The 20,636-nt window shown below is 35.2% G+C and overlaps 2 protein-coding genes across 5 annotated transcripts in view; one reads left to right on the top strand and one right to left on the bottom strand.

Moving 5' to 3' along the window:
• FAM237B (family with sequence similarity 237 member B) overlaps positions 1-568 on the bottom strand; it is a 34,885-nt gene extending 34,317 nt beyond the window's left edge. Inside the window, exon 1 of one of the 2 annotated variants that reach the window (XR_014246442.1) lies at positions 420-568. Coding sequence is in view for 1 of the 2 variants with exons in the window: in XM_082398587.1 (XP_082254713.1) it covers positions 218-243 (26 nt within the window). In the remaining variant the exon portion in view is untranslated. Of the gene's footprint in view, positions 1-217; positions 356-419 lie in introns of those variants that run through there. The other variant, XM_082398587.1, reaches the window with a different exon arrangement.
• Positions 175-20,588, top strand: GTPBP10 (GTP binding protein 10). 3 transcript variants are annotated; one of them, XM_082398526.1, is made up of 10 exons: positions 175-308; positions 3,480-3,673; positions 6,345-6,436; positions 6,862-7,006; positions 11,718-11,791; positions 13,345-13,397; positions 15,381-15,488; positions 16,052-16,129; positions 18,127-18,250; positions 20,087-20,588. In XM_082398526.1, exons 2-10 carry the CDS (start codon positions 3,534-3,536, stop codon positions 20,347-20,349), a joined length of 1,077 nt encoding a protein of 358 aa, XP_082254652.1. In that variant the 5' UTR covers positions 175-308; positions 3,480-3,533; the 3' UTR covers positions 20,350-20,588. The 3 variants fall into 3 exon arrangements, with proteins under 3 accessions (XP_082254652.1, XP_082254651.1, XP_082254653.1); XM_082398525.1 differs by lacking the exon at positions 175-308 and adding an exon at positions 677-807; XM_082398527.1 differs by lacking the exon at positions 175-308 and adding an exon at positions 937-2,462.
• The last annotated feature ends 48 nt before the right edge of the window (positions 20,589-20,636 follow it).

The raw sequence follows: 20,636 nt of genomic DNA, 5'->3' as shown, positions 1-20,636 counted from the left end.
GACGGGGTGGGTGGGGCGGACGGAGACCCAGTCACTCTGCTGGTCCTGCCCAGCTTGAGAAAAGGGAATCTAATTCTCACAAAGGCGCGCTGCAAATGAGAGTTGAATAATGACCCATAGTATCTACCGGACCCCTAGAAGCTATTATCTGACAAACAGTTGCAAGATTCCTTCCCCACAGAACACAGTGAAATTCTTACAGATCTCAGATCCTGACCTTTGGGTCCCAAATTTTAAATTCATTGTCTCTTGGAAGATTTTGCTGGATATTACTCAGCTGGTCAATGAATTAACAGCTTTTTTCCCAGGTGAGTTTCTGAGTCTTCTACGCGTTTGCTTTTACTGTCCGTGGGAGGTGTTTTGTTTTGTTTTTCCACTCTGCTTCGCCGAGAGTAAAGATTGAGGTATCTTGTGGTTACCTTAATTAGCATAAAAACTCCTCCAAGGCAGCAGAGTCTCCAGTGCCATCCTATTCAAAATATTCCTGAGGCACCTACTCCGCACGCGACTGTCCCCTGTCACATTGCCTCTCGACATTGCCTCAGCGTTTTACTCCGCTTGCTTCTAAACAGACACCACCTTCCACCTCCCCGTGGGGCACAGCAAAACGCATGCGCACGTTTCCGTGAGCGCGCGCGCCTTACGGCCGGTGAGGCTGTCCTGCGGCAGCGTGCGGATACAAAATAGCAGCGGCGGTGGCGGTGACGTAAAAAGACCGCGCCGCAATTCGGTGCGAATAGCTGCCGCGGGAGTGAATGCTCGCCCATCGCGGGCATGGTGAACTGCAGTCGGGTGTTGCTCAGAAAGGTCCGTGATTGGTGCCCCTCAGCCTGATGTCCGACACCTGGTGCCTGTAGCCCCACCTGAGGGCTCTGGTTCTCCTTCGCCTCCATCCCTTCCCACTGTTTTCTTTCCTGCTTCTTTTCTACCATAGTCTTCTCCTTTTCGCCCCTCAAGGAGTCGGGCTTGGCCTGTAAGGGGTGAGAAGGGCGTGTCTAGTTTCCCGGGCATGGTTAGGACGGTTGTTTGGAACAGGGTTTGGGATTTTTCAAGGGAATTGTGTGCACGTGGGTTGAAGAGCTGGGGTAACTGCCTGCTGTTTATACATGCAATACGGTGTATGTGCAGTGTAGGTTTGACTTTTTCTTTTGGCTCAAATAGTGTATTTTCCTTCTTTTAAGTAATAATATCCATAACTTGTTTTTACATATTTTTTCATTGAGTGCATTGTTATTAAGAGCTTTCCAAAGACAACTTTTCATCAGTAAACGAAAATAGGTAACAGACTTGCCTTCTTGCAAGAAACTAGGTCAGCTTTTGTGCAGTGCGGGTTTTAGAATCGTTTCTGTAAAAAATTTACAGTTGCTTTTCAAATTTAAAAACCTCTTTAAGATCCTTACTAGCAATGTTTTTTGAAACCTGCCGTCATCAAGTTTGGTCATTACCTTATTACTAAGGATGAGATTGAGATACTACTTTTGAGTTCTAAATCTATGAACCTGATAAATCTAGAGCAGTAAAAAATGTGTCACATATTGAAAGGAACTTTAAAAACAGGAGTTTTCTTTTTGTCGGAGGAAAGGCATGGTTAGTAATACCATGGTTAGTAAAGTTTTACTTTATTCAACCCTCTATTTTCCAGAAAATAGGTGGTCAGAAGAAGAGAGACTTGTGAAGGATAGTACTTGGGCATATAGGATAACTAATCTGTAAGCTAAAAAAATGAACTACTGCATTTTTTGCTGGATATGTTATTAAATGCTAGTTGCGTAACTTTACTGCCATAACAGTAACTTCCAGTCGGTGTTGTTTGCAAGGGGAATCTACCTCTTCACTTAGCTGTGATGCATTTCTGATCTAGCTCTACCCAGCCAAAGCATAAGTTCATCAGCCTCCAGAGAAAAATACTCTGGCTAGCCCTTAAGTTCATGTTTTGTATATTCCTTCCACCCTCACAATGCTCTGTTTCATGACTATATTTGCATACTCAAATGAAAAGCTGTGCTTTGAATCTTTGCTGTGTAACTATCCACTGCAATCTCAAGTCTAGACAGATTTATCAGAATCAGCAAAGGAGCTTTTGATAGATGTGCTGGCTTACCCTATTCTCATCCCCTCCTCCAGAGTATCAGAATGGTCAGTGGAGTGTATGCATTTTTGAAAAAAGTTCCCAGATGTTTTTGATACTTAAAACTATCCTAAATGATTAAAGATGTGAAGATTATGAATTTAAGAAATTACTTTGTGAGGAATTTTGATAGCCCAGGGGGCTAAGACATAGGATCTTACCTGCAAGAAGTTCTTGATTTAGTGAGGGAAACAGAAATAAACCCTAAATACAGTGTATGATTTCTAGAAATCTAATAATAGAGGTATAATCCAATTACTGAGAGCCCAGCAAAATCAATGGTTAAGTGTTGGTTAAAGGAATTAAGAAAGACATCGGAAAATATGACATTCAGGTGGGTTTATGATAGAAAAGAGCAAATGACATTGTAAGTAGATGAAAAAGCATGAGCAGAATGCCATGGAGAAGTGACAGTATATTGTGTAGCATAGAGCAAAGAGAGGAAGAGGATATAGGAGGGGTTGAATGAATGGAAATGAAATGGGAAGGGTAGGTTAAGAGCTTTGAATATAGCACTGAGAATTTTAGACTTAATTTCATAAACAGCAAAAAACCATGAATGGTTTTTGAGTAAGGGAGAAACATGTTGAGAGATCAGATCCATTGTCAGAAAAATCGCTCAGGCAGTGAGACAGAGGATGTGTTGAGGAAGGAATGACTAGACATTGAAAGACCAGTTAGGAGCTAATGTAATGATCAAGATACTAGGGTAGTTAGTTGTGCCAAAAAGGAAAGATGATAGTAGGGCTTCGGGAAGAGAAGCAGGTATAATCTAAGATCCCCATATGTGGTCTCAGTGAGTAGATAAACTATCGTTTCATTATTTGTGAGAACATTGGAGGAACAGAATTTACCTAGGGAAAAGTTTGGTTTTGGTATATAACATGTATTTAGGTGGCTATTATCCTTTCAATACCTAAGAACAAGTTATATATTTGAGGGGTTTCAAATATAAGTTAAATACTGATCTCGTTCTCCGTTGCTTTAGACTATTAAGCTCACATCTGGTGGAGATGTCCAACTAACTGGGATAGAGAATATCTCACCTAGGTGATAGTTACTGGTACAGACTGAGATCACCCAGGGGAGAAAGTCTAGATTGAAAAGTGGGCCAGTGTCAGAGACCTTCAGGATTGGAAGGACAACAATTGATAGTGAAAAACAGGGTCTTAAGAGAGTTAATCTAATGGGAAAGTGAGGTCAGACAGGAGGTAAACTAAGAAAAGACAATAAATGTGGCATACGGAAAGCCATTTTTTTTTAAGGAGTTTTAGTGGCAACAAAGAACTAGAAAGGAATTCAAAATTGGTAAGCACATGTGGTATACAAATGTTCTCTTTCTCTTTTTAAGTATGGAAACTTCATTGATAACTTGAGAGTCTTCACCAGGGGAGGAAGTGGTGGAATGGGCTACCCTCGCTTAGGTGGAGAAGGTGGAAAAGGTGGTGACGTCTGGGTTGTAGCCCATAACAAAATGACTTTAAAACAACTTAAAGATAAATATCCTCAGAAACGGTTTGCGGCTGGAGAAGGAGCAAACAGCCGGTAAGTATTTAACTGAATGACTTTGTATGGAATTAATTCCCCCCAGAAGAAGAAAAAAAAGTTGAGATAAAAATTTAATTGGTAATTTGAAGTAAATAATATCCTGGATTTGTAACTGAGCAAAAATCTACTATTTTTTGTCTCTAGTAAATATAAAAGATAGGTACTATGGAATGTTTTGACGTTTTTAAACTTTTTATCCTTTTCTTCTCCCAGTGTCTGTTTATATTCTTTTATACTTCCTTTGTAGAACCAGAAAATGATCTGAATCCCCACTGTTTTCTTCTAAAATTATCTTTGACAGTCTTTAGGAAACTTTCTAGACTCTTAACTGGCTACTCCACCCCACTACCACCCATAGTTCTGCCAGCATCTTGTAGGCAGTACTTAAAATTTAGAGCCTGTTTGCTGCTACATCTCTTGAATGTTTTCCTTTTGCCTCTATTTTGATTTTCTCTCTGTGACAGCAAAATCTTCCCTTTGCTTTTTGTTAATGTTTGCTATTTTCTGTGGAACATATTATGTTGGCCTCAAAATATGAGAAGAATTTTTTCTTTCATTGTAAAGAAAATGAAGAAGAAAATTCTTAAAGCTTCCATCAAAATGCAAGCTGTGATTCCTCAGGCCTCTGTCATTTTGTTGTTCCTTAGGAGGTGTTGGTATAAAGGTTAGGCTTTCTGTTCCTTTTTTCTTTCCCCTTCCCAAGGAAGTGTTTGGGTATATTTATTTGTCACAATCGTAGAGGATGGAATGTGGCACTTGCTTGGGGGATAAGTGTAAGCAAAGGATAGAGCCTGGATATAGGCTAAACACCCTGTAACGCAGGGTGAGGAATGCCCCCAACAACAACAACAAATTATCCTGCCCCAAATATCCAGCAGCATCCTCTGCTGGTAAAGGAATCCTTGGAGAAACCCCTTAAATTTCTTTTGAGCATTTTTGTTTATGAATAGTCTTTACAGGGCAAATTTTGAGAGCCCTAAATTAGAATTCAGTAATCAAAGTTTTAAGATCAGAATGTCGTTTTATTATTTTGATGTTACAGGTAGAAAATAACTGCAGTTTATATCCTAAAGTAAAATTTTTCGTCATTTTATAATTTCTTTTGAAAAGTAAGGTTGCTGTAATTCCAACCTTATTCTGTGTTTAGATAAGTGGTATGCTAAAGATGGTGTATAACATTTTAAATGTTAAGAAAGATTTAAATAGAACAGTTACTGCGATTGTGTGTTGGAATTTTTAGAATGTAGAGGCTTAAATCTAAAGGATTAATAGGAGCCAACTGGATGAAGGGGAGGAAAAAGCATTACAGGAAAGATAGCAACATGAACAAAGACCCAGTGATAGAAGACAAATACCAGTATAAAACACTAAAAGAAGGTCAGTGTGGCTGGAATGCAGAAAACACAGAATGTAGAGGAAGATGAGACTAGAAAGATAGGTACAAGCCAGACCTTTGTCATTTCTGAAATACTGCAGTATTCTCCAGATTGGTCTCCTTCTCCAGTCTCAGTCATCACCTCCAATCCATTCTTTTTCCAATTATGTCTACAGTGCTTTTTCTGTAACACCAGTTTATTAATGTCACTTGCATATTTAAAATCCTTCAATGTTCCCCATCAATCTAAGATAATATTCAAACTCTTTAACATAGCATATCAGGCTCTTCGTGATCTGGACTACAGTGTCTTCCACCCCACTTCTGCTATGCTTACGCTAGAAGTAACTATTATTTCACCAAATACCTTGTTCCCTCCTAATCCGGGATGTGTGTGAGTGTTTTTTTGGTTTGTTTTTCTTTCTCTTTGCCAACACTTTCCTGCCTTGATTATCTGGCAAAATCTTATTCCCCTTCCGAGACTTGTTCTATCCAGAAATAACCACTATTAACCTTTTCATGACTTTTCTAAGACTTTTGTGTGTCTACCCAAATGTAATTAAATGTGTCTGTAAAATTGGGGGATACAAAAACAAGAGCATAAAATTTTGTAACCTTCTCTTTTAACTTTTTTTTCCATTCCAGAAAATTGTTAAGCATGGCTGCATAGTCTTATAGTATTGGAAATAACATAAATTATTTTGTCATTCATCTATTTAGGTAATTAATGATTTTTTTTTTTACTGTTATTGTCACAATGCAGTACACATCTTTGTGTATATAATAGTTTACATGGTTCATTTTTTTTTTTTAGGATAAATTCCCAGAAGTGGAATTACTAGTTAGAAGCTTGTATGACTTTATCCTCTCTTGAGCAGTTTAAGAATCACCATATGAGCCTCCTATAATTAAAGTACTCTCATTTCAGGTCATTTTTTAAAAAGCCTTGTTATTCACTGGATTTTCCATTTTTTTCTAGTTTATTCATGTTGCAATGGTCTCTTCCTTTCAAACATACAATATTTTAGTTCATTATGAGTTTAAATGACTTTTGGTAGTTAGCTTGGTAACTTAAATCATTACTTAATATTATTTTTATTGAGATACAGTAGTCTAAAATGCAAATAAATAAATAGGGATAATTTTATTTTTTCTCCATTATTTGGCCATTTAACATCTGCATTATAAGAATTGGTCGCTAGTCTTCTTTGTATACCATTGTATTTGCTTGAAACATCAACCATTTAATCTAGCAGATTTTCTTTATGTTAATTTAACTTTATTTTTTTATAGAGTTAGTGCACTGAAAGGCTCCAAAGGAAAAGACTGTGAAATTCCTGTACCCGTGGGTATTTCAATAACTGATGAAAATGGTAAAATTATAGGTAAGTGTATTGTAGATTCTAAGGTTGTGAAAAATGTGCACATTTTCTAAAATTGAGAGCTGTGGGGAATAGCACCTCTTAAATTTCAGGATTTTTTTTAAACGTTAAGTATTTTAGCTGCTAGTTTATAAAACAGCTTTTAAAAACATTATATAACAGTTCAGAATTAGCTGCTAGATTTAAAATTATTTTAAAGATGTAAGAGTATTTACTTGGTTTTAAAACAAATAACTAGCATTTTTTCAACCACTTGCAAAAGTGTTTTCTTGGGGTCAGATTTTTAATAGAAACTTGATCCTATCGTTTAGCCCTTTAGATTTGTAAACTGGAATTTCCTGGCATCTGTTTCTGAAAGAAAAATGTCATTAGTGATTAGCTCCACTTACTAATCTTTGCTTTAAGTATCTTTATCTCTGTTTTTTAAGGAGAACTCAATAAAGAGAAAGACAGAATTTTGGTAGCTGAAGGAGGTCTTGGTGGTAAATTACTTACAAATTTCTTACCATTGAAAGGCCAGAAACGAGTAATTCACCTTGATCTAAAACTTATAGCTGATATAGGCTTGGTGGGGTAAGTATCATTCACATTTTTATTTTTATACTTTCAGAGAGATAGTTCATGAATAGAAAGTAAATATAAATGGTAATTTGGGGCCAACATTATTTCTAGTTTATGGAATTTGTGTATTGTTTGTGTACTTTAAGAATATGCTGCTTAAAAAAAAAAAAAGAATATGCTGCTAATATTGCCAACATGGAGTTTCATAGTCACTATTCATTTGTCAAAGATCATAGCAATTGAATAAGGCAGTGGAAATGTTAGAAAATAAATAAACACAGAAAAATCAATCAAATACAAAAGAATGTTACCAAGCATTAAGGAATAAAATTAGAAATCCAAACAAGCCCATTTTAAAAAGTGTATAGGGGGCTTCCCTGGTGGCGCAGTGGTTAAGAATCTGCCTGCCAATGCAGGGGACATGGGTTCGAGCCCTGGTCTGGGAAGGTCCCACATGCTGCGGAGCAATTAGGCCCGTGAGCCACAACTACTGAGCCTGCGCGTCTGGAGCCTGTGCTCCGCAACAAGAGAGGCCGCGACAGTGAAAGGCCCGCGCACAGCGATGAAGAGTGGCCCCCGCTTGCCGCAACTAGAGAAAGCCCTCTCACAGAAACGAAGACCCAACACAGCCAAAAATAAATAAATAAATAAATTAATTTTTAAAAAAAGTGTATAGAAGGAAATAAAAAGTAGGAGAAAAATATTCTTACAAGTCTTAATAGAGGTATTGAAGTATCATTAATCAGATGGCTAAAGGCCGGTACAGATGATCTCAACCATCAGCTTTACACACTATTGAGCACTAAGCTGGATCTTGCTATGACCGTTTCCCTATCCTTCACTCTCTGTTTAGGAACTGTCCATTCTCAGTGCTGCAGACCTTCCAATGTTGTCCTCCTCCACCAGCCTCCACTCTTTCATCAAACAATGCTACTTAGCTATAGGGTTTGCAGTGATGGCACATAAATGGAGGGAGATAGATAGCAAGATAGAAAGTAGATAAAGGAGGGGAAAACTTCAGCTTTGCATGTCTCCTCTCTCTCTCTGTCTTCCTCTCCCAAGTCCCACTATAGCATTACACAATAGTCAGATGGAAGGCCTCAGGAAAAGGGAGGGGAAACTGCCACTCTACTCCAGCTGCCAGTTCCATGCCTTGCTTTCCCATAGCTGCTTTCTAAGCTCTTTTCATCTTCTTCTTCCCGCATCTCACTGCTTCTTTACTACGCTCTTCACTCTGAATCCCTCACCTCTTTCCATGCCTGTTTAGGTCTTACCGGCAGTGGCTTAGCGTTCACAGAGGCCTCATCCCTGCTGAAGTTGTAACAGAGAAAGATGTGATCCTGGCATTTAAGCTTGCCATTCGCATTTAATTTTTTCAATGAAACATAGTTATGAGGGTTATGAGTCATAGGTTCTATAATACTATATATTTTTAGGAACATTATGGACTTAATAGGGTTTTGTGGATAAGACTGAGAATCTAGCCATTCACTTTCTCATTTCCTAGGAAAATATGTTTCAGGTTCCATAGAGACACCTTTACAGCCTAATAAGAACATAGCAAGGCTGAGTAGTGAATAAAAGTGGGATGGCGATGGGAGACTCACGTGAGACTGTTTGGGTTGGAATCTCAAATCCTCTGGAGGCTGGCTGGATGGTCTTGGATATGGTCTCTCTAAGCCTTTTTTTTTTTCTCATCTTTAATAGTAGATGGCAGTAGTTCTCACCTTAAAATGTTATTGCTGAGTAAGATATTGCATTTGCAGCATAATACATGCCTTGGATTTATGAATGCTCAATGAATGAATGGTAGCTGCTATTATCATCATCATTGCCAACTTATTGGAGACCACATATAGTGATACACTAAGCTTTTCAGAAGTGGACTTGATATTAGTCAATAGCAAGCATCATGATTCTAGAGCACAATGTTTAACATGTATGCTAGTGCTTTTAAATTAGGTAACTATTCTTAAAAAGTTGCTAATATGAATACCAGCATAAGCAGATGTCCTTTTAGCCAGTTTCAGGAATGAACTGAACATTAGAAGAAAGGTATCATATAACTAATACACTTGTACTGCTGTTTTCAAATCTGGTCTTTGCATAGGTTGGATTTCAGCCTCTAAAATTTTCATTAGGTAGTTGGCAATAAAAATCTCAGGTATCTGTTCTTCACCTGGTAACTTCCTTTTTCTTCTTGTATTTTGATCTCTTTGGAAATAGTTGCTTGCATTTTTCTGTGTTTAATCATTGTTATGAAAATATGAGGATATTAGAAAGAAATAAGCAAGTCCAACTAATGATAATCATGGCAAAAATGATTGCAATTTGCTTTTCAAAAAGTTACAAGAGCCTGGGTGTAACAGGATATAAGAAAATACTGTATTTCCAGGGGAAACGAGTCATTAAGAAATCTCACATAGTTTTATTCTAAATTTATTATAGAAATATTTTAATGAGAAAAATTGTTTAAAGAGCTCCATTAAGAGCATATACATTTTTATAGAATTCCAATTAATATTTGTAAAATATTATACCATTATTCCAAATGAAAATTTGGCAGAGTTTTGAAAGATCTTGATTTGAATGAAAACTGTGAAGACAGGGATCACATCTGTCTTATTGATTGCTGTATTTCTCCTGCCTAGTATATTGCCTGACCCAAGTCAGTGCTCAATAAATATTTGTTGGATAATTTTTTTTAATTGAGATATAATTGACATATAACATTATATTAGTTTCAGGTGTACAGTGTAATGATTTGATATTTGTATATGTTGCAGAATGATCACCACCATAAATCTAGTTAACATCTGTCACCATGTATAGTTACAAATTTTTTTTCTTGTGATGAGAAGTTTTAAGATTTACTCTCTTAGCAACTTTCAAATATACAATATTATATTATTAATTATAATATAATATATGATTATAATATAATCACCATGCTGTACATTATATCCCCATGACATTTTTTTTACAACTAGATTTTTTTTTTTTTTTTTTTTTTTTTTGCACTACACAATGTGGCTTGCAGGATCTCAGTTCCCCAAACAGGGATCGAACCCAAGCCCTCAGCAGTGGAAGTGCAAAGTCCTAACCACTGGCCCGCCAGGGAATTCCCCACAACTGGATTTTTTTTTACCTTTTCACAGCCTTTGCCCATTTTGTAACCCCCCCCCCGCAGCTGACACACACACACACACACACACACACACACATATTTTCTGTATGCATTCATCCATTGATGGACACTTAGATTGCTTTCACATCTTGGTTATTGTAAATAATGCTGCAGTGAACATGAGGTGCATATATCTCTTTGAGTTAGTGTTTTTGGTTTGTTTTTTTTTTTGGATAAGCATCCAGAAGTGTAATTGCTGGATCATTTGGTAGTTCTATTTTTAATTTTTTGAGGAACCTCCATACTGTTTTCCATAGTGGCTGTACCAATTTACATTCCCATTGGTTGAATAAATTTAATGAAAATATCTGAATGAAATTTAGGAAATCATCTCTTAAGTGGCCCCCATTCCTAGTACTTTCTTTCATCCATTGTGGGCCTTTCTTGAGGGATATTTAGCAATAAAATCAAGGCCTTTAAAACAGCCATATAGTTTAATCTAGTATTTCCTTATCTAGAAATTTACCTCAAGAAAGAAATTAAAGGTATATGTAAAGGTTCACTTCAGCGTTTAAAGTTTTTTAAAACAAGCTTGACAAATAATTAGTGCTCATTTGCAGCAAGAAAAAAAGAGTTGACTGTTAATTGCACCATTTGATGTTAAGGTGACTTAACGTTGGTGTATGTCTTTCTAGCTGTATGCGTATTTTTTGCAGAGTTATTAATAACAGTAAAAAATTTGAGACCACCTAAATGCCTAACAATAAGAAATTAGTTAAGTAAATTACACTACACCCTTGAAATGCATTCACCTTATATAATTCAGTTTAAAAGGAGGCCGACCAACTGTGAATAGTCTTTCAACAAAAAAGGAATCAAAGCTGAATCTGATCAAGGCTTCATATCTACCAATTTATAGGAGCATGTTAAATGACATCATGGGCATCAGCAGAAAAATACAGACTATGGCAAAGAAACTACAGGACAAATGGCCCAGTTTCTTTAAAAATAAAATTGCAAAGGGGAAACAACCTGGAGAGGGAGCCTGTACCAAAAGAAATTTAAAAGGCACATCAACCAATTGTAATACACAGACCTTATTTGGGTCTGTGTTTTAAACAAACCAACTTTAAAAAAATTATTAAGAATGTATTAATATTTGTTTAAGCTAGGTGATGGCTAAATAGGATTCATTACTTTGCTAGTGAAATGTCCATATAAAATGTTTTTTTTAAAAAATCCACAAGACAATATAAGAAATATTTTGTCAGTATTTGGCTAGAGATAGTGAATTGCAGGTATTTTTATTAGTTTCTTTATGTTTTTCTATGATTTACAAGCTGTTTTTTTTTAACATTATTTGATTTACTGTCAATACTGAAACATCTTTAGTGTTCACCATAAATTTATCTTTACCTTTTCTATAAGTATATTTTGTTCCTCAAGTTTTTCAAGATTATTTTAAATTTATAGTCTACTCCTAATCCCAGCAGTATTCAAGAAGCCTGCTTCTTGAAATGTTAGGAATTCAGAGATAAGCAAGTATTAATAATGCTGATATTTGTTGTAATGTATAAATTTATTTTCTTGTTTCAGATTCCCAAATGCTGGAAAATCCTCTTTGCTAAGTAAGATTTCTCATGCAAAACCTGCAATTGCAGATTATGCATGTAAGTATAATTTGTTTTTTTTTTTAATGTGTAGAGGTAAATTTTTAAAGACTAATCTTTCTTTGAGTATGAAAAAAATGATAACTGGGGTAGCCTTAGTTTGAAAACTCTTGGCAGACAGAGTACATGTATTTCCCATTAATCTTTAAACCTTTATAGCTCTCAGCAAAGTTCCTAGTACTGCTTATTAGACACTTTGTTACATTTATTTGTCTGTTGCATAATCATTATTCAGTTTAGTTAATGATTTTATGAGCACCTACCCTTTATCAAACACTGTGATAAATGCTATGAAGGTAGAGATCAATTCTTTCATTCATTTAGCAAGTATTTATTTCTAGGAATTATCAATACAGTAAGTTCTGGAGTTAACAAAGACTGGTAAGCAGAAGTGAATACTGTTTTGATTTTTATTGAACTTACAGACAAGTGGGGGAAGGCACAAATCTCACTAATGAATGTAAGAGAATATAATATGGTTCTATGAAAGAGTGTAGGTGACTGCTTTAGATTTCTTTGGGAAAGTGTGATGGTGGGGCTGAGATATGAACAATAAATATGAGTTAATTGGTGACAGACAATGGAGGTGAGAGTCTTTCAGTCAGAGGAAATAGCATGTACACAAAGACTCTGTGGTGGCAGGGAGTAGGTATGTTTGTCTAGAGAACATGTAGTAAGGGGAAGAGGGAATCAAGATGAGGCTAGAGATGCAGGTGGAGACCTGTGATATAGGCCATATAGGCTGTATTTGATCTCTGTGGCTTAAGAGCAGTTGATAGCTTTTTAACAAGGGAAAACAGTGATGAGATTTGCTTTTCAAAAAAGACCTATTGGCGTGTAATGTAGAAAATGGATTGGTGTGGGACATAAATGAATCTGGAAAGAACAGTTAGTAGAACTGGCTATTGCAGTAGCTGGATGAGATATAATGGAAGCTTAGACTAAGAGTAGTGAATGAATATGATAGGATCTTTGCCATCATTAAACAAAATGGCACAGAATGACATTAACATGGAAAATAAAATTAAACCATTCTAAAATTGATAAAGTAGAGTTAATTTTGTACTAACTGCTATAAATCACATGGCCAATATTTATTGTTACAATACAGGGGATTCTTGAGAAGGAAAGAAGAAGAAAAGCAAAAAGTCCTAGGAAGGAGGCTAGGGCAGGATTGATGAAGCGTGAGGATAACTAAATGAGAAAGGACCGTAGAGAGATTTCACCCACAGCCCAAGTGATAGAAACCTAAAGTCTGCCCCCATCCTCAGCACCTTTACCATGCTCCTTAAAGTTTGAGACAGGGACTTTGAGGCCCACTAATTATATTACACCTGTGCTTTCGAAGATTATAAAAATCTATATTTTGTCCTTTTCCAAGTATATCATAAATAGCAAAGATAATTATACCTTTAATTTCAACAAATGAGAACATAATCTGAATTAGGTTGTTCATAGAAATGAAATATTATTTATTTTATACATGACGCTAAGACAGTTTTGAGAGTCTAAGCCTTTATTCTAGCCTCAATTTATTATTGTTTTTCTTTTAGTTACAACATTAAAGCCTGAACTTGGAAAAATTATGTATACTGATTTCCAACAGGTGGGTATTTTTAAAATAAGACACTTGGTTAGTAATGAAAGTACTTGCCTTAGTGCTTAGATTTTATAATATTTGGCAGTTTCTGTGGTGTTAGGGGGAAAAAGTAGCAGGATTTTGTTTTTGATAAGTGAAACCATGATCAAATCAATTCTGCTGACCACTATCAGAGTAAAAATACTGTATAAGAATATAATTTCTTGTTCTTTCTAAAGTTCATGGATGTAATTTTACTCCAACTTACTGTTTAAAAAAATGTTTTTTTTAATTGAATGGGATCCTCGTCTTAACTAGCTGTTAAAATTTATTTTTCCTTGCTACAGAAGAACTTTTGAATAATTAGAATAAAAACAAATTAAAAAGGAAAGTAACAAAATTTTAAAAATATGTAATGTATGATCAGCAGGTGCATTCCTTGGTATTTACCCAAATAAACTGAAAACTTACGTCCACTCAAAAGCCCGCACACGGATGTTTGCAGCAGCTTTGTTCATAATTGCCAAAACTTGGAAACAACCAAGATGTCCTTCAGTAGGTGAATGGATAAATAAACTGTGTACATCTCAATAATGGAATGTCATTCAACACTAAAAAGAAATGAGCCATCAAGCCATGAAAGGACACAAAGGAACCTCCAATGCGTATTACTAAGTGAAAGAAGCCAATCTGTAAAAGCTACATACTGTACGATTTCAACTATATGTCTTTCTGGAAAAAGGCAATACTATGGAAATAGCAGAAAGATCAACGGTTGCCAAGGATTAGGAGGAAAGAAAGGTTGAATAGGCAGCACACAGGATTTTTAGGGCAGCGAAACTATTCTGTATGATACTAGATACATGTCATACATTTGTCAAAACCCATGGAATATATAAAACCAAGGGTGAACCCTAATGTAAAGTATGGGCTTAAAGTGATGATGTATCAGTATACTTTCATATAATCCATTGACATAATTCAAAAGACATAGAAGATGTATATTTATAATAGTGGTATAACAGTAAAAATTTTTTAAAACTTTGACAATTATATAGAATGTTAAATAATAAGTAAAATTATAAGTGCAGGATAATATGAATTTAGAGAACAATATTTAGAGGAAAAGACAACATTATTGGTAATTTTTAAGGGAAATCAGTAGAAAACCTCTGAAGAGAATTTCAGGACATGAGACCTACATGTACATTGCTTTGTCACATAGCTCCAACTTCCTTTAAAACTGAAATTTTTAACCACACAGGCAGTATGTGTAGAGCAGTGTTTCTCATCCCTTACTGTACATCAGAATCATCTGGGTAGCTTAAGAACAACAATGATAAATGAAGCCTGGGCCCCAGTGATTTGAAACCAAACCCCTTGGGGATAGGGCTTGAGCATATGTAGTTTAGAAAAGTTTCTTAGATAATTACGACATGCAGTGAGGTTTGAAAACCACAAGTGTAGAATAATGGTTAGTAACTCTTATAACCTCCAAAAGGAGCATAGTAACACTATTTCCCTTACTTTTTAAGAGTGGTTAATAGTTCTGGTAGAGTATGAACAATAAAGAAACAATGGTACCAAATAACTATTTACATATAGAATAAAAAACTTAAAACTACAGAGCTATACTAAGTCAATGTCTGCTGAATTAATATCCTTGTATACTTTTAAGAATTTAGAAAATTGAAATTCTTTGAAAAGTTCATACTGAACAATATAATTTATGGAATTCTAAAGAGAATTTATGTGATTAGTAAATGTTAAACTAAGCCATAAAATTCCTAGATTGTTAAAGTAAAAAATGGGGCTAATTTCTGATAACAAAGGACTTTGATTCTTAATACATTTATTTCGTTATAAAGGTATCTTGGCTTTATAGAGATGCAGTGGTAATCACAAATTAAGAACTGTTTATAATTGAAATATCATGAAAATTGTTGAATGTAATTGTATTTGTGGTTTTCATATTTTTTTTAATTATCATACCATTTAATTTTGTGTTAGATATCAGTAGCTGATCTTCCTGGTTTAATAGAAGGAGCACATATGAACAAAGGAATGGGCCACAAATTCCTCAAGCATATAGAAAGAACTAAACAACTACTTTTTGTTGTAAGTCATATGCCTATCAATGTAATGTTTAAATGAATGTGAGAACCAGTGAATTTAGTTTTCCTAGAAATTTTTTATAATAACATTTAAAGATAAAGTAGCAGCATATATTATTCCACTAAATCTATTTAGATAGGAGTCAGATACAGTTAGTGATCTTTATTTATAATATGGGGATGGAAGTGGCATTGTTTACTATGTCAGATGAAAGTTTGGCCATACTTGTCAGGTTTAATTCATTAAGATTTTCAATATACTACTAAATTATATAGGATCAATTTCCTACTTCATTTCTGGTGTTGAGTTATATATGAGATTGTCTGTATTGGTATAAATTGTTTAATCTGTACTAGTTTCTTATTTTATTAATGATTGTGGTTTTATCAGAATAATTATAATTATCTTAAAACATCAATTTCTCTCATTTCGAATTACTAAATTACCAGAGTATAGATTGAGAAATTATTTTTAGCTTGTGCGAGTAAAACATTTCAAAACAGAATTGTATAGCTGTTGTTCTTATGTTAAAAGCAATCATTTTCCCTTTTTTTTTTTTTTTTTAGGTTGATGTTTCTGGATTTCAGCTTTCTTCGCAAACTCAATACAGAACTGCCTTTGAAACCATACTACTGCTTTCAAAAGTAGGTTTTCTGTTTTATATCTGGTCTAATACATAGGCACATAGGACTGTATGGAATAACGTATGATAATTCGAATAAATATATCGTCTCCCTTTACTTTTTAAAGCTTTGATGTCAATTAAAGAGTTATCTAAACTTGCTGTCTCCAGTTTTGCGATATTCACCTGCTCCTCAAACTGTTGTAATCAATAAAACCTTCCTTGATTCCAAATCCCTGTTACATACTTCTCAGACTGTATCATGCTTAACTTTTATTCCTACTTCTTAGACTATTTCTCAGTCTACTTTTTAGGTTCTCTGATACTCAGATATTTTGGTTATGTTTTAGATCAGCTGCCTATTGGACATCTTTGATTGGATGTCCCATTAACCTCTCAAATTTAATATGTATAGAACTGAACTCCTTTTTTTTTTTTTTAATTCTCCAGCCTCCCCCAGAACTTTACTGAATATGTAAGCCAGAAACCTGGGTGGTAGTGATTCTATCTTTCTTACCACCTGTATCAAGCCCTGACAGTTTTATATCCTAAATTTCTCTGAAATGCAACTACTTGTCTTCACCCACACTGTTATAATCATCAGCCCCTCTTACTAGAATGTTCTAAGTCCCTCCAGCTTGTCTCCCTGCTTCCAGTCTTAGTTCTCTCCAGGCCATGTTTTATATGGCAGCTAGAGTGATCTTTGTTAAAGAACCAAGCAGATGTTTGTTCCCTGCTTAAAACACTTCGATGGTCTCCCATTGCTATTAGGTTAAAGTCTAACATGAACATGGTTTATGAGTTCTGGCAAGGTTGGGTTCTTACCAAGCACTGTATCTCTATTGTTCTCCTCCCTCCTCCCACCCCTGGCCGCGCCCCATACATTCTATATCCAGCCAATGATTTCTCTCTAACACAACATGATGTTGTTTATCTTCAGGACTTTTATATCCTATTTCATTTGCTATTTTTTGCCTGTTATTGATAACGCTGCTGTGAACATTTGTGTACAGGTTTTTGTGTGGATATGTTTTCATTTCTCTTGGGTATATACCTAGGAGTGGAATTGTTGGATAATATGGTTATTCTGTGTTTAACATTTTAGGGAACTGCCAAACTGTTTTCCAGAGTGACTGCAGCATTACACCATTTTACAATCTTACTAGCAATGTATGAAGGTTCCAATTTTTCCACATTAATGTCAACACTCATTTTTGTCTTTTTATTTTAGCCTTCCTAGTAGGGATGAAGTGGTATTTCATTGTGGTTGTGATTTGCATTTCTTTAATGAGAAATGATGTTGAGAAATGTGACTAATGATGTTGAGCATCTTTTTATGTGCTCATTAGCCATTTGTATGTCTTTGGAGAAATGTCTATTCACATTCTTTGCCCATTTTTAAAATGGGTTGTCTTTTAATTGTTGAGTTGTAGGAGATCTTTATAATTTAGATACAAATCCTTTATCAGATATATGATTTGCAAATATTTTCTCCTATTCTTTCAGTTGTCTTTTCACTTTCTTTAGGTTGTCTTTTGAAGTACAGAATTTTAAATTTTAATGAAGTCCCCTTTGTCTATTTTTTCTTTTGCTCATGCTTTTAGTGTCAGATATACGAAACCACTGCCTAATCCATAGTCACAAAGATTTGCTTCTAAGCATACTTAACTTTTTCCAAGAATAATACAGGTATAGCATTAAGTTGTCACTATCTAGTTCTGAATTTTATCTTTGTGCTTACTAGACGTCCAGATATCTGTATTTGGCTCTAGGCACAAAATCACAACTGTCTCTAGGATGTCATGTGAGCTAAAATGTATTAACACATGACTTAACTAGTAAGCATTTTCTGCATTTCCTTTGTTAATTAGTTTTGTGATTATTGGGAGTTACTGCATTTCAGAGGTGCGAATGGGCCCTAGATTACCCAGGCCTATAAAGTAAAGAAAGACATTACCAAATAGGTCATTTATATAGATATTTTAATAAAATTATTTGGTTTTTCTCTTTGATTTAAAGGAGTTGGAGTTGTACAGAGAGGAACTTCAGACAAAACCTGCGCTCCTGGCAGTTAATAAAATGGACTTGCCAGATGCCCAAGATAAATTCCACGTACTGATGAACCAACTCCAGAATCCTAAAGGTAAACCCATTCATTCATTTAGTGCCAGTTTAATGAATACCTGCTGTTTGCAGAGAGTGCTAGGTACTATAATCAGTGGAAAAGAAAACTGAAAGTTGCTACTCTTAAAAAAAAAGTATGTTTGAAGAAAGAACACATACCATATGAAACTTTTAAATAACACTGTAAAAAATAATATCCCATTTCAGAATGTGTAATATGGACAATAAGTTAGAGGAGACAGAATGAAAGAAAGATTAATTTGAGCTGAAAATGTCAGGCATCATCAAGAAGTAAAACTTAAAGTGGGCTCTTAAAGAGTTAATGGGATTTGGATCAGAAGAGAATAATGTCAGCATCTACCTGTGAAGTCTGTTAACATATTTCACAAGTTCTAGAACTTCATTCCCCTAGTACATCATGAATTTTAAAACAGAGCTAGTAGTTCTAAAAAGAGGTATGTATCTTTGCGGTGCCAGGTCTGTAGATCTCTGAAGAGTACGAATCTTCTAAAAAGAACTTGAGTCACTGTGTATGTATGGTACAGAATAATAGATGCTGTTACTCTAAAAGGATTTGTTTGAAATTTGTTCCTAAATGGACCATTATGTGTAAAGAAATTTAAAGGGATTCTCCATAGTTTTGAGTATTGACCTTTACAGAACACTCTCTATCCTACAGTGATGATGCTTTCATTTTTCTGAGTCTGTTTTGCACAAATGAGGAAAGTAGGGTGGAAGGTAAGTAGTTAACATGTTTTTAAATAGACCTAATCTCTCTTTTTATCCTTGGGATAAAAATTGGGGAAACTAAATTATAATGTACTAGGACTATCAGGCAGCACCAGAAGATCCTCTCTCCCCTCTTAAAATCTACCCCCCCCCACCCCGTATAATTTACATATTGGGCTGTCCTTGAGTTAGTAAGTTACTTTGGGATATAAATATTCTCTGGAATATTTATAAATAAACCTTTATTCCTTAATGTCATTTGCTTTATGAGGTCATTAGATCTATCTGCTGGCTGGTCTTGCAGAAAAGGGAATTTTCAGAGGAGGTACCAGAAGGGAGGGTAATTCGGGAGTTTGTGGCTATTTTGGACCATCATAAAACAATGTAGTCCCCTCAGTGATAATTCCCAAGTTAGCCTCTCAGACTTCACTGGGGGTAAATGAATCTCAGAATCCAAGCTCTGTGTTGGTTTGGCTAACCTCTTTTAGGCAGCCTTCCCAGTTCGTGTCAATGTTGATCCATCCCATCAGGATGGCATCCCTACTTCTGTTGCCTTGGTGGCAGGGAAGAAGGAAAAGTTATATAATGGCTGTCAGCCCCTGTGGGGTGATAGATTGGATTCACCTAAAATGATGAATTGAACTCCTTGAACTCTTTTCAATTTTAGTATGGTTCATAGCACCAGTGATGATAAGCCATTAGGACAATTAAAGGCCACCTGTGTGCTGAAGCAAGCTAGAATATCCCAAATCACAAATGATGTTATGTTATAGGAAAGTTCTTTCAGAAAAATCTATGTTGTCTTACTTTATTGAACCACCCCAAAACAAAATTTATTGCTTCTGTAAGTAAATCATCTTCTGTGATTCATCTTTTACTTACACTTAATTTTGTTTAAAATATATTCATGCAACAAAAATTTTTAAGTACCTGTCATGTGCCAAGAACCTTACCATTGTCACTAGTAGAAACCAAAGGTTCTGAGAGCTTATTAGAAAGAGAAGGAAAAAAAAAATTTAAATGCTTAGTTTTCGGTTCACTGGTTCAGAGATCAAACCTCTAGCATAGTTTTGACTTACTTTCAAAGATAGTGAAAATCAGCCTAGTTTTGTGTTCTTTGTTTCAGATTTTTTACATTTATTTGAAAAACACATGATTCCAGAGAGGACCGTGGAGTTCCAACACATCATCCCCATGTCTGCAGTTACTGGAGAAGGAATTGATGAACTAAAGAACTGTATAAGGAAATCTCTGGATGAACACACCAACCAGGAAAATGATGCATATCATAAGAAGCAGTTGCTTAATTTACATATTTCCAATACAGTATCTTATAGTGAGCCACCATCAAAGAATGCTGTTGCTAGTCCCAGAATAGATATAACTTAAATCTGTTAAAAGTGATATTGAAATTGCGTTCATTTGGAAGCTTTTCCACAGACATATTTTTTAGAAGGTTAGTTGTTACTAACCTGGTGTATATGCCATCATTCAAGAACCATACTTTTTAAAGATGTTTTGTACTTAAGTCTATCAACAGTAAAAAAAAAAGTAACTGAGGGTTAAAAATGACAGTTTATAATTTTATGGCCAATCCACCTATAATAAAATCCTATAATATTCCTGTACATATGTCTCTAGTGAGATCATTTTTTTAATTATATAAAGGATTCCGT

The sequence above is a fragment of the Balaenoptera borealis genome, assembly GCF_965194805.1.
Source record: "Balaenoptera borealis genome assembly, chromosome: 7".
NCBI lineage: Eukaryota > Metazoa > Chordata > Mammalia > Artiodactyla > Balaenopteridae > Balaenoptera > Balaenoptera borealis.
Note: the sequence above shows the minus strand (reverse complement) of the source record. Positions and strands in the feature narration are given on the sequence as shown.

Coding starts and splice junctions, on each gene's coding strand:
- GTPBP10 (XM_082398525.1), top strand. CDS start 775: ATGGTGAACTGCAGTCGGGTGTTGCTCAGAAAG. Junction 16,130..18,126: donor CCATACTACTGCTTTCAAAA/GTAGGTTTTCTG, acceptor TTTGATTTAAAG/GAGTTGGAGTTGTACAGAGA. Junction 18,251..20,086: donor CCAACTCCAGAATCCTAAAG/GTAAACCCATTC, acceptor TCTTTGTTTCAG/ATTTTTTACATTTATTTGAA.